This window comes from Oncorhynchus masou, chromosome 24 (assembly GCF_036934945.1).
Source record: "Oncorhynchus masou masou isolate Uvic2021 chromosome 24, UVic_Omas_1.1, whole genome shotgun sequence".
Classification (NCBI taxonomy): Eukaryota; Metazoa; Chordata; class Actinopteri; order Salmoniformes; family Salmonidae; genus Oncorhynchus; species Oncorhynchus masou.
Window position 1 is genome coordinate 75,502,205 of NC_088235.1, and position 14,283 is coordinate 75,516,487.

Genomic DNA, 14,283 nt, shown 5'->3' on the forward strand with positions numbered 1-14,283 from the left:
ATTGCCTAACTATAGTAATAAAGAAACAGGTATATACTGTACAGGTCTTGTATACAGGTCAGTGCAGTGCCAGTAGCGTTATTTCAATGTGCAGGGGTACTGGAGCGAATGAGGAAGGAATGTACATGTACAGTCGCTGTCGGCAGGATAAATACTCATGGTAATAATAATAATGGTAATAAACAATATAGCAGCATCGAATGGTAATATGAATCTCTATAATTAATCAATCAATTTTGGCAGCAGCGTATGTGGTGTGTGCATGGTAATGAGTGAGTGTGCGAGGTGTCAGTAGGGATTGTGTGAGCATGAGTACGTCGCTATGTGTGAATGTGAAGAACGTCAGTGTAGGTTTGTGTGGCTGAGTGGTAGAGACCATTACGTGCTTTCATACGTCAGACATACTACAAATACTATATGAATCTCTTCATTCCATCCCTAAAACATTTTAGCATTTTTATGACTGGAGGACTTACAATAGTCGTAAATACGGTGGTATAAAAGACCCTGGCCACAGGGCCTTTATTTAGAAAAACGGCAATAAATGATTTGTACAATGGGTTCACCCCTCTCATTATGACCATAGGATTGTGGTACTTGAAGGCACTGTTTATGATCTGTCGAATACTGTAATGTATGAGTGATATTGTGTAGCTACTGAGTTTGTTTACCCCATGTTACAGTGAAGAATGGATAAGTTGCTGTACTTTAATGCTTATTGCTTGACCTTTAATGTTATTTATGTAATTCCGTTATAATCTACTGCCGTCAGTGACATGTTATAACGCATTATCACTCGTCACATCATCTGCCCTCTGGAGGATCGCAATTGGAAAAAGTCAGACTTTTTGGTGCCATTTTCATGTAATTTGCTATGCATGTTAAAAAAGTTAAATAAATCAAATATTTTTGCCATGCCAGACTTTTTCTCACTGAATGTTGTGTTGTCATTCTAGGAATTTGAAGACATCAATAGATGGGGTCTAGATATTTTCAAGATAGCTGAATACTCGGGGAATCGGCCTTTGACCGTGGTGATGTACTCCATTTTCCAGGTATGAGTCTCCCATTACTTTGTAGCATTTTCTAGCATTCTCACCGAGGCGGTTGAATCTCTTAGTGTATTGTTTGAGTCCCAGTCTTGGCTACCCCGAATTCGCTGCAATACTTTACCCCTATGTTTCTTACGTATTTAGTTTACTCTTCTGTGAGCCTGGTTTCTGTTGCTCCCCAAACTCAGGAGCGAGAGCTGCTGAAGAACTTTAAGATCCCAGCCGACACCTTTGTCACCTTCATGATGACCCTGGAGGACCACTACCACACTGACGTGGCCTACCACAACAACATCCATGCTGCCGACGTGGTACAGTCCACTCACATCCTCCTCTCCACCCCTGCCCTAGAGGTATGGGACGCTCCATTATGAGGAAGATTACAGGATGATGTTCAGCCATATTCTATATTCTAATCCAGTTAGTTGACTTGCCCAGTGCATGGCTTTGGATTTCATCAACTTTATCAATGCATATTGAGGGAGAAGGCATTTGTTCATGGTTTTTATAGTAAAGATAAGGTAAAAAAAATTAAATCCCCACGTTAAGTGTTAATACACTGCTCAAAAAAATTAAAGGAACACTAAAATAACACATCCTAGAGCTGAATGAATGAAATATTCTTATGAAATACTTTTTTCTTTACATAGTTGAATGTGCTGACAACAAAATCACACAAAAATTATCAATGGAAATCAAATTTATCAACCCATGGAGGTCTGGATTTGGAGTCACACTCATAATTAAAGTGGAAAACCACACTACAGGCTGATCCAACTTTGATGTAATGTCCTTAAAACAAGTCAAAATGAGGCTCAGTAGTATGTGTGGCCTCCACGTGCCTGTATGACCTCCCTACAACGCCTGGGCATGCTCCTGATGAGGTGGCGGATGGTCTCCTGAGGGATCTCCTCCCAGACCTGGACTAAAGCATCCGCCTACTCCTGGACAGTCTGTGGTGCAACGTGGTGTTGGTGGATGGAGCGAGACATGATGTCCCAGATGTGCTCAATTGGATTCAGGTCTGGGGAACGGGCGGGCCAGTCCATAGCATCAATGCCTTCCTCTTGCAGGAACTGCTGACACACTCCAGCCACATGAGGTCTTGCATTAGGAGGAACCCAGGGCCAACCGCACCAGCATATGGTCTCACAGGGGTCTGAGGATCTCATCTCAGTACTTAATGGCAGTCAGGCTACCTCTGGCGAGCACATGGAGGGCTGTGCGGCCCCCCAAAGAAATGCCACCCCACACCATGACTGAGCCACCGCCAAACCGGTCATGCTGGAGGATGTTGCAGGCAGCAGAACGTTCTCCACGGCGTCTCCAGACTCTGTCTGTCACATGTGCTCAGTGTGAACCTGCTTTCATCTGTGAAGAGCACAGGGCGCCAGTGGCGAATTTGCCAATATTGGTGTTCTCTGGCAAATGCCAAACGTTCTGCACGGTGTTGGGCTGTAAGCACAACCCCCACCTGTGGACGTCGGGCCCTCATACCACCCTCATGGAGTTTGTTTCTGACTGTTTGAGCAGACACATCATGCACATTTGTGGCCTGAGGTAGCGGTCCTGCTGCTTTGTTGTTGCCCTCCTACGGCCTCCTCCATGTCTCCTGATGTACTGGTCTGTCTCCTGGTAGCGCCTCCATGCTCTGGACACTACGCTGACAGACACAGCAAACCTTCTTGCCACAGCTCGCATTGATGTGCCATCCTGGGTGAGCTGCACTACCTGAGCCACTTGTGTGGGTAGTAGACTCCGTCTCATGCTACCACTAGAGTGAAAGCACCGCCAGCATTCAAAAGTGACCAAAACATCAGCCAGGAAGCATAGGAACTGAGAAGTGGTCTGTGGTCCCCACCTGCAGAACCACTCCTTTATTGGGGGTGTCTTGCTAATTGCCTATAATTTCCACATGTTGTCTATTCTATTTGCACAATAGCATGTGAAATTTATTGTCAATCAGTGTTGCTTCCTAAGTGGACAGTTTGATTTCACAGAAGTGTTATTGACTTGGAGTTACATTGTGTTGTTTAAGTGTTCCCTTTAATTTTTTGAGCAGTGTACTTAGTAACACTTTTTTTTAACCTTTATTTAACTTGCCACTTAACATACACTTAACAGTAGTATTAACACAAAAGTGTGTGTTGATTGTTTTCAGGCTGTCTTCACTGACCTGGAGATCATGGCTGCTCTGTTTAGCAGTGCCATACATGACGTGGATCACCCCGGAGTGTCCAACCAGTTCCTCATCAACACAAGTCAGTTCCATCCCTCACTAGCAATCTCACTGATTAGATATAAAGGATATGTCCTTTGGCGCAAAATGTGCCTTTGATCTTCTACAGTGAAGACTACATTACAGCATCTGTAAGGCGTTACATCACTGAATACAGGAGTGCCTTGGAATTGTTGTTGCTTTACTATAGTTGTGGGTGTTCCTACTGTAGACTCTGAGCTGGCTCTGATGTACAACGACGCTTCTGTCCTGGAGAACCACCACCTGGCCGTGGGCTTCAAGCTGCTGCAGGAGGACAACTGTGACATCTTCCAGAGCCTCAGCAAGAAACAGGGACAGTCCCTCAGGAAGATGGTCATCGACATGGTGAGACACTGACTGAATGAATTGGAATCAGATATAAATAACATTATGTCTACATAACTCTCTGTTATCATAGTTAAACATGATAAGGAATTAGCTAACATCATAATAACATGGCCATTTAGCAAAACATTTTCCCCAAAGTCACTTAATAGTACATTTAACACACACAAAACATTAGGAACTTACTCGTTCCATGACATTGACTGACCAGGTGAATCAAGGTGAAAGCTATGATCCCTTATTCATGTCACCTGTTAAATCCACTTCAATCAGTATAGATGAAGAGGAGGAGACAGGTTAGAGAAGGATGTTTATGCCTTGAGATATAGATTGTGTATGCCAGTCAGAGGGTGAATGGACAAGACAAAATATTTAAGGGCCTTTGAACGGGGTATGGCAGTAGGTGCCAGGTACATCGATTTGAGTGCTTCAAGAGGGCCACCATGGTCCCAAGAAAGCTAAGGTAACTGAGCTAAATGACTTCCTCCCCATAGCACTCACTTCTGTCATCATGAAGTGCTTTGAGAGACTAGTCAAGGACCATATCACCTCCACCCTACCTGACACCCTAGACCCACTTCAATTTGCTTACCGCCCCAAAAGGTCCACAGAAGACGCAATCGCAATCACACTACACACTGCTTTAACACATCTGGACAAGAGGAATACCTATGTAGGAATGCTGTTCATCACTACAGCTCAGCATTTAACACCAAAGTACCCTCCAAACTCGTCATTAAGCTCAAGAGATCCTGGGTCTCGACCATGCCCTGTGCAACTGGGTCCTGGACTTCCTGACGGGCCGCCCCCAGGTGGTGAGGGTATGTAACAACATCTCCACCCCGCTGATCCTCAAAACTGGGGCCCCACAAGGGTGCGTTCTCAGCCCTCTCCTGTACTCCCTGTTCACCCACGACTGCGTGGCCATGCACGCCTCCAACTCAATTCTCACGTTTGCAGACGACACTACAGTGGTAGGCTTGATTACCAACAACGACGAGACGGCCTACGGGGAGGAGGTGAGGGCCCTCAGAGTGTGGTGTCAGGAAAATAACCTCACACTCAATGTCAACAAAACAAAGGAGATGATCATGGACTTAAGGAAACAGCAGAGGGAGCAGCCCCCTATCCACATCGACGGGACAGTAGTGGAGAGGATGGAAAGTATTAAGTTCCTCGGCGTACACATCACGGACAAACTGAAATGGTCCACCCACACAGACAGCGTGGTGAAGAAGGCGCAGTGGCGCCTCTTCAACCTCAGGAGGCTGAAGAAATTCAGCTTGTCACCAAAAACACTCACAAACTTTTACAGATGCACAATCGAGAGCATCCCGTCGGCCTGTATCACCGCCTGGTATGGCAACTGCTCCGCCCATAAGGCTCTCCAGAGGGTAGTGAGGTCTGCACAACGCATCACCTGGAGCAAACTACCTGCCCTCCAGGACACCTACACCACCCAATGTCACAGGAAGGCCAAAAAGATCATCAAGGACAACAACCACCTGAGCCACTGCCTGTTCACCCCGCTATCATCCAGAAGGCGAGGTCAGTACAGGTGCATCAAAGCGGGGGCCGAGAAACTGAAAAACAGCTTCTATCTCAAGGCCATCAGACTGTTAAACAGCCCATCACTGACATTGAGTGGCTGCTGCCAACATACCGACTAAACTCTAGTAATTTAATAATGGAAAATATATGTAATAAATGTATCACTAGCCACTTTAAACAATGCCTCTTTATATAATGTTTACATTACTCATCTCATATGTATATACTGTACTCTAAACCATCTACTGCATCTTGCCATCTTGATGTAATAAATGTATTTCTAGCCACTTTAAACAATGCCACTTTATATCATGTTTACATACCCTACATTACTCAACTCATATGTATATACTGTACTCTATACCATCTACTGCATCTTGCCTATGTTGTTCGGCCATCACTCATTCATATATTTTTATGTGCATATTCTTATTCATTCCTTTACACTTGTGTGTGTATAAGGTAGTTGTGAAATTGTTAGGTTAGATTACTTGTTAGATATTACTGCATTGTCGGAACTAGAAGCACAAGCATTTCGCTACACATCTGCTAACCATGTGTGTGACAAATAAGATTTGGTTTGATGCCCCGACAAATTGAGGCTGTTCTGAGGCCAAAAGGGGCTGCAACTCAATATTAGAAAGGTGTTCCTAATGTTTTGTACACTCAGTATATTCAGCATGTGGCCCATATGGGAATCAAACCCACAACACAACCCTGGATGTGGGCAGCACCATGCTCTAACCCACTGAGCCATTGGACTTAGTGACTGAAGTAAGTGTGATGAATGGGTATTGTCCTCTGCAGGTGTTGGCCACTGACATGTCCAAGCACATGAACTTCCTGGCTGACCTGAAGACCATGGTGGAGACCAAGAAGGTGACCAGTCTGGGAGTGCTGCTGCTGGACAACTACTCAGACCGCATCCAGGTCAGAGGTCATTCCTAGATTAGTAGACGCCACAGGCAGTGGCGGACTTACCATTAGGCAACTCAGGCAATTGCCAGGGGCCTCGTATCATTAGGGTTCTTGTGAACTTGGCATAATTTTGTTTAATAATATATAATTTCTCTGTTATCTTAACTTTTGAACACTTGGGTCTATTAGCTATTATGACCCAATTCCTGAAAGCTAAGACACTTTCTATTTTCATCTACTAAACTCATTAAGCTGGAAGGACACATTAGAAGGGACTGTGAGAAAACCACAATTGAAAACAATGCATATCTTTTCTTTCTACACACATTATTGCCATGATTATATTTTCCCGAACATCCCATTAGCATACCTTTACGATGCATTTCACTAATTTTTTATGCAAATAAAAATGTACACCTTTCCCATATTCAACTAATTTAACATATTTCCTGAAATGTCCTTGTCCCGTCATGCACTAGTAGTGCACACTGGCATGGTCGCCAGGTGTACGATGATTCCTCCGACACATTGGTACAGCTGGCTTCAGGGTTAAGTGGGCATTGTGTCAAGAAGCAGTGCGGCTTGGTTGGGTTGTGATTCTGAGGACACACGACCTTCGCCTCTACCGAGTCCATACGGAAGTTGCAGCGATGAGACAAGACTGTAACTACCAATTGGATACCACGAAATTAGGGAGAAAAAGGGGCACAAAAAAAGACCAAAAAAATGTACAAACATATTTATCGGTTAGTTATTGGTCGATATTCCAATGAAAATACCACATATAGGTATTGGCCCCAGAATTTCCAGTGCATCCCTAAAATGAGATAGAAAGTATGTTGAAATGATAAAGGACCTACTGTATAATCCTGTTTTAAAATAAATGCCATTTTATGGCCTGCAAATTTTCTTTTGACTAACAAATCTGTCTGGGAAAAAAAATGCTGTTGAATTCTGACAACCCGATGTGGCTCGAGACAAAATGATTGACCACCCCTTTTCTACAGTACGTGGTGATACAAAACCTTTACTAGTGAAGGACATTTCAAGTGTTTTCAGTTAGGCTTTTCATTCTGCTCCGTTCACCTAAATAAGCCGGCTCCAAACAGCTATTCGTTCAGTAGCCATGATTTTGTTGAATAGACATGGGGGTGCCTCAGACTGGCCTCTGCATGGGGCCTCTAAATCACTAAGTCCACCCCTGACTAGTGCTGAGCAATTTTTGCTTTTTGAGTTTGGTTCGGTTTTGGTTAGATTATTATAATATAACCAAGTTTTTAAAATTTCGTTTTAAATTTTTTTATTAATTGCACAATGCTTTATGTGGGCTGAATGCTGCAACAACACAGAATAAAACAATTAATACAAGTCCCATAATGGTAGTGGCTGCCCATTGCTACTTAGCATTTATTAACCATAATTTATTCACGTTACTTTAATAAAATATTTCAGTTGTTGCATATACAACATTTGTTTTACTCAAAGAATTAATGTAATATTTCATTCAAAGTCATCAAATAATCTATATAGAGCTGCTGCCTATGCTGTCTGACGAAATCACTTTTATAGTAGTTCTTCAAAGTAAATAAGGCATACTTTTAAGACTGCTGAATACCAACTATCAATCACTTAGAAAAGGTTGGTGACCACTGATCCCAATGCAGTTCACTTTCGCATGACTTAAAAAATGTAACATTAACCTACAGTTTTGTAGGAATGAGGTTTGTGCGGTAGGTCTACTACATTATCACAGCATATTGGTTATATGCCTTTGTTATTGTTATTGTTATTCTCAGACCATGTTGGGGCGGCAGGGTAGCCTAGTGGTTAGAGCGTTGGACTAGTAACCAGAAGGTTGCAAGTTCAAATCCCCAACCTGACAAGGTACAAATCTGTCGTTCTGCCCTTGGACAGGCAGTTAACCCACTGTTCCTAGGCCGTCATTGAAAATAAGAATTTGTTCTTAACTGACCTGCCTAGTTAAATAAATGTAAAATAAAAATAAATAAATAAATGTTATAAACTCAGCAAAAAACAAAACGTCCTCTCACTGTCAACTGTGTTTATTTTCAGCAAACTTAACATGTATTTGAATGAACATAACAAGATTCAACAACTGAGACATAAACTGAACAAGTTCCACAGACATGTGACTAACAGAAATGGAATGTTTTCCCTGAACAAAGGGGGTGTCAAAATCAAAAGTAACAGTCAGTATCTGGTGTGGCCACCAGCTGCATTAAGTACTGCAATGCATCTCCTCTTCATGGACTACACCAGATTTGCCAGTTCTTGCTGTGAGATGTTACCCCACTCTTCCACCAAGGCACCTGCAAGTTCCCGGACATTTCTGGGGGGAATGGCCCTAGCCCTCACCCTCCGATCCAACAGGTCCCAGACGTGCTCAATGGGATCCAGGCTCTTCGCTGGCCATGGCAGAACACTGACATTCCTGTCTTGCAGGAAATCATGCACAGAATGAGCAGTATGGCTGGTGGCATTGTCATGCTGGAGGGTCATGTCAGTATGGGCCTGCAGTAAGGGTACCACATGAGGGAGGAGGATGTCTTCCCTGTAAACGCACAGCATTGAGATTGCCTGCAATGACAACAAGCTCAGTCTGATTATGCTGTGACACACCGCCCCCAGACCATGACGGACCCTCCACCGCCAAATCCATCCCGCTCCAGGGTACAGGCCTCGGTGTAACGCTCATTCCTTCGACGATAAACGCAAATCCGACCATCACCCCTGGTAAGACAAAACCGCCAGTCCTGTCTAGTCCAGCGACAGTGGGTTTGTGACCATAGGCGACGTTGTTGCGGGGGTGTCTGGTGAGGACCTGCCTTACAACAGACCTACAAGCCCTCAGTCCAGCCTCTCTCAGCCTATTGCGAACAGTCTGAGCACTGATGGAAGGATTGTGCATCCTGGTGTAACTCGGGCAGTTGTTGTTGCCATCCCGTACCTGTCCCGCAGGTGTGATGTTGAGATGTACTGACCCTGTGCAGGTGTTGTTACACATGGTCTACCACTGCGAGGATGATCAGCTGTCCGTCCTGTCTCCCTGTAGCGCTGTCTTAGGCATCTCATAGTACGGACATTACAATTTATTGCCCTGACCACATCTGCAGTCCTCATGCCTCCATGCAGCATGCCTAAGGCACGTTCACGCAGATGAGCAGGGACCCTGGGCATCTTTCTTTTGGTGTTTTTCAGAGTCAGTAGAAAAGCCTCTTTACTGTCCTAAGTTTTCATCACTGTGACCTTAATTGCCTACCTCTGTAAGCTGTTAGTGTCTTAATGACCGTGTGCATGTTCATGTTAACGACCAGGTGCATGTTCATTAATTGTTTATGGTATATTGAACAAGCATGGGAAACCATGTTTAAAGCCTTTACAATAAAAACTGTGAAGTTATTTGGATTTTTTATAATTATCTTTGAATGACAGGATCCTGAAAAAGGGACGTTTGTTTTTTTGCTGAGTTTATTTCAAAGCTCAAACTTTGATAACCGGTCGATCACGATTGACTGGTCGATCTTCAAGGCATTCCTAGTCTATCGCCAAACACTTCTGTAGAAACGCCAACGATGAAGGCTTGCACTCCTTTTTGGGCAGGTAGCGTGCTAGATGTTGACGCGTGAGTCATCACTCTAGAGAACGTGTTTCCACTGCTCCAAATTCCAATGGCGGCGAGCTTTACACCACTTTGTGCCATTGCACATGGTGATCTTAGGCTTATGTGCGGCTGCTCGGTAATGGAAACCCATTTCATGAAGCTCCCGATGAACAGTTCTTGTGCTGACATTGCTTCAAGAGGCAGTTTGGAACACATTAGTGTGTGTTCCAACCAAGGACAGATGATTTTTACGAGCTGCGAGCTTCAGCCCTTGGCGGTCCCGTTCTGTGAGGTTGTGTTGCCTACCACTTTGCAACTGAGACGTCTCCACTTCACAATAACAACACTTACAGTTGACCGGTGCAGGTCTAACAGAGCAGAAATATGACTAACTGACTTGTTGGAAAGGTGTCCTCCTATGATGGTGCCATGTTGAAAGTCATTGAGCTCTTCAGTAAGGCCATTCTACTGACAATGTTTGTCTATGAAGATTGCATGGATGTGCTCGCTTTTATATGCCTGTCAGCAACAGGTGTGGCTGAAAAAGACGAATCCACTAATTTGAAGGGGTGGCCACATATATATATATATATATAAGTCAAGACATAGTGTCATGTAAATGTAGGTTTCTACATAAATGCCTGAAGTAGTAATGACAAAAGTCAAAAGTTTTAGAACACCTACTCATTCAAGGGTTTTTCTTTCTTTTTACTATTTTCTACATTGTAGAATAATAGTGAAGACATCAAATCTATGAAATATCACATGTGGAATCATGTGGTAACCAAAAAAAGTGTTAAACAAATCAATATACAGTGGGGAGAACAAGTATTTGATAACCTGCAAAATCGGCAGTGTTTCCTACTTACAAAGCATGTATAGGTCAGTAATTTTTTATCATAGGTACACTTCAACTGTGAGAGATGGAATCTAAAACAAAAATCCAGAAAATCACATTGTATGTTTTTTAAGTAATTAATTTGCATTTTATTGCATGTCATAAGTATTTGATACATCAGAAAAGCAGAACTTAATATTTGGCACAGAAACCTTTGTTTACAATTTCAGAGATCATATGTTTCCTGTAGTTCTTGACCAGGTTTGCACACACTGCAGCAGGGACTTTGGCCCACTTCTCCATACAGACCTTCTCCAGATCCTTCAGGTTTCGGGGCTGTCGCCGGGCAATACGGACTTTCAGCTCCCTCCAAAGATTTTTTATTGGGTTCAGGTCTGCAGACTGGCTAGGCCACTCCAGGACCTTGAGATGCTTCTTACGGAGCCGCTCGTTAGTTGCCCTGGCTGTGTGTTTCGGGTCATTGTCATGCTGGAACATGCCACGACCCATCTTCAATGCTCTTACTGAGGGAAGGAGGTTGTTACATGGCCCCATCCATCCTCCCCTCAATACGGTGCAGTCGTCCTGTCCGCTTTGCAGAAAAACATCCCCAAAGAATGATGTTTCCACCTCCATGCTTCATGGTTGGGATGGTGTTCTTGGGGTTGTACTCATCCTTCATCCTCCTCCAAACATGGCGAGTGGAGTTTAGACCAAAAAGCTCTATTTTTGTCTCACCAGACCACATGACCTTCTCCCATTCCTCCTCTGTATCATCCAGATGGTCATTGGCAAACTTCAGACGGGCCTGGACATGCGCTGGCTTGAGCAGGGGGACCTTGCGTGCGCTGCAGGATTTTCATCCATGACGGCGTAGTGTGTTACTAATCGTTTTCTTTGAGACTGTGGTCCCAGCTCTCTTCTGGTCATTGACCAGGTCCTGCCGTGTAGTTCTGGGCTGATCCCTCACCTTCCTCATGATCATTGATGCCCCACGAGGTGAGATCTTGCATGGGGCCCCAGACCGAGGGTGATTGACCGTCCTCTTGAACTTCTTCCATTGTCTAATAATTGCGCCAACAGTTGTTGCCTTCTCACCAAGATGCTTGCCTATTGTCCTGTAGCCCATCCCAACCTTGTGCAGGTCTACAATTTTAACCCTGATATCCTTACACAGCCCTCTGGTCTTGGCCATTATGGAGAGGTTGGAGTCTGTTTGATTGAGTGTGTGGACAGGTGTCTTTTATACAGGTAACGAGTTCAAACAGGTGCAGTTAACACAGGTAATGAGCGAAATTACATACCTTACAGACCTCTACATGCTTTGTAAGTAGGAAAACCTGCAAAATCGACAGTGTATCAAATACTTGTTCCCCCCACTGTATATTTGATATTTGAGATTCTTAAAATTGCCACCCTTTGCCTTGATTACAGCTTTGTACACTCTTATCATTCTCTCAACCATCTTCACCTGTAATGCTTTTCCAACAGTCTTGAAGGAGTTCCCACATATGCTGAGCACTTGTTGGCTGCTTTTTCTTCACTCTGTGGTCTGACTCATCCCAAACCATCTCAATTGGGTTGAGGTCAGGTGATTGTGGATGCCAGGTCATCTGATGCAGCACTCCATCACTCTTTTTCTTGGTAAAATAGCCCTTATACAGCCTGGATGTGTGTTGGGTCATTGTCCTGTTGAAAAACAAATTAAACACAAAAAACAAGTCCCACTAAGCTCAAACCAAATGGAATGGCATATCACTGCAGAATGCTGTTGTAGCCATGCTGGTTAAGTGTGCCTTGAATTCTAAATAAATCACAGACAGTGTCACCATCAAAGCACCCCAACATCATAACACCTCCTCCATGCTTTATGGTTGGAAATACACATGCGGAGATCATCTGGTGACCCACATCGCTTCTCACAAAGACATGGACTCCAGACCAGAGGACAAATTTCCACCGGTCTAATGTCCATTGCTCATGTTTCTTGGCCCAAGCAATTCTTCTTATCGGTGTCCTTTAGTAGTGGTTTCTTTGCAGCAATTTATTTGGGCTGCATTCTGAGGTGCAGTTAACTCTAATGAGGTAACTCTGGGTCTTCCATTCCTGTGGTGGTCCTCAGGAGAGCCAGTTTCATCATAGCGCTTGACGGTTTTTGCGACTACAATTGAAGAAACTTTCAAAGTTCTTGAAATGTTCCGAAATTGACTGACCTTCATGTATTAAAGTAATGATGGGTTCTCTTTGCTTATTTGAGCAGTTCTTGCCATAAAATGGACTTGGTATTTTACCAAATAGGGCTATCTTCTGTATTCCCCCCTACCTTTTCACAATAACTGATTGGCCCAAACGCTTTAAGGAAAGAAATTCGACAAATTAACTTTTAACAAGACATTCCAGGTGACTACCTCATGAAGCTGGTTGAGAGAATGCCAAGAGTGTGCAAAGCTGTCATCAAGGCAAAGGGTGGCTATTTGAAGAATCTCAAATATAAAACACTTTTTTGGTTATTACATGATTCCATGTGTGTTATTTCACAGCTTTGATGTCATAACTAGTATTCTACAATGTAGGTGTTCTAAAACTTTTGACCAGTAGTGTATATGTAATTTTAAAAAAAAAATTTCTGAAAAGATCAAAGCAATAGATTAACAGGGTCCTTTGTGTTTGTCTCAAGGTCCTGCAGAACATGGTTCACTGTGCTGACCTGAGTAACCCCACCAAGCCACTAGACGTCTACCGCCAGTGGACGGACCGCATCATGATGGAGTTCTTCACCCAGGGGGACAGGGAGAGGGACAAGGGCATGGAGATCAGCCCTATGTGTGACAAACACAATGCCTCTGTCGAGAAGACCCAGGTACTGTACTGTACAGCGCATGTGCATAGCATACAAGTAGTGTGCACGCAGGCGAAGGCGCGCAGGCTCTCTCATTCACGCATATCTGCAAACCCATCCGCAGATCTTTGGCACTGCTTAACAGACCCAGTTGCTTACAAGTTATTGTCATACTGTCTGTTTGAACCCATCAAACAGTGTGGGACCATACCCGTGAACTTTTGCTAAAACCATTGGTTTAAATCATTGGTCTTACATTTCTAGCTGCTAGATTGCCACGATGCTGGGGACGGCCAGCTGAGCAGATAATTCGATCCGGAAACTAAATAAGGAATCAACCTTAAACGGTATAGCCAGCATGCAATTGTATTTGTTAAAAAGGTCAACTTGGCCACCAGAGGGAGATTGTTAAACCATCCAACTGCTTGGTTAAGTGGAGTGTTCCAATATATTTTGCATGATGCTTCCATGGCTAAGCTATTGATGTTCCACAAAGTTTGAAAGGCAGTAAGGCACATTTCTGCATATATGACCAAATGCCAATTTTCTGCTCACCGTTTCATACACATCCATGTGCTTTTACGGGGATTATACGTTTATATTTTTAGCTACATCCACCGTAAAAATAAATCGAAGATGGAGGTCTTGTCAACTGGTTGTATTTTTTCCAAACCATTATTATGACTGATTGGGGTCACAGTTTGCTAAGACAGTTGGCTAAAAGTTCAATGGATACTTTAGTGAGAAAGTATTGGGATCAGATCCAACTACGTAGACAATTAATTGGCTGCTAAGAATTTTGTTACTGGATATTGCATTGTGGCAAATTTTGCCAGCATGGTTTATGAGAAAAGCTAG

General features: G+C 43.6%; 1 protein-coding gene across 7 annotated transcripts in view; it reads left to right on the forward strand.

Annotated features, from left to right (window-relative positions):
• LOC135512648 (3',5'-cyclic-AMP phosphodiesterase 4D-like) overlaps positions 1-14,283 on the forward strand; it is a 185,056-nt gene that overhangs the window by 164,082 nt on the left and 6,691 nt on the right. For all 7 annotated transcript variants that reach the window (XM_064934884.1, XM_064934883.1, XM_064934886.1 and 4 more), the window contains 6 exons: positions 957-1,055; positions 1,241-1,405; positions 3,214-3,313; positions 3,503-3,657; positions 6,016-6,138; positions 13,264-13,446. In XM_064934884.1, coding sequence (XP_064790956.1) covers positions 957-1,055; positions 1,241-1,405; positions 3,214-3,313; positions 3,503-3,657; positions 6,016-6,138; positions 13,264-13,446 — 825 coding nt within the window. The remainder of the gene's footprint in view (positions 1-956; positions 1,056-1,240; positions 1,406-3,213; positions 3,314-3,502; positions 3,658-6,015; positions 6,139-13,263; positions 13,447-14,283) is intronic.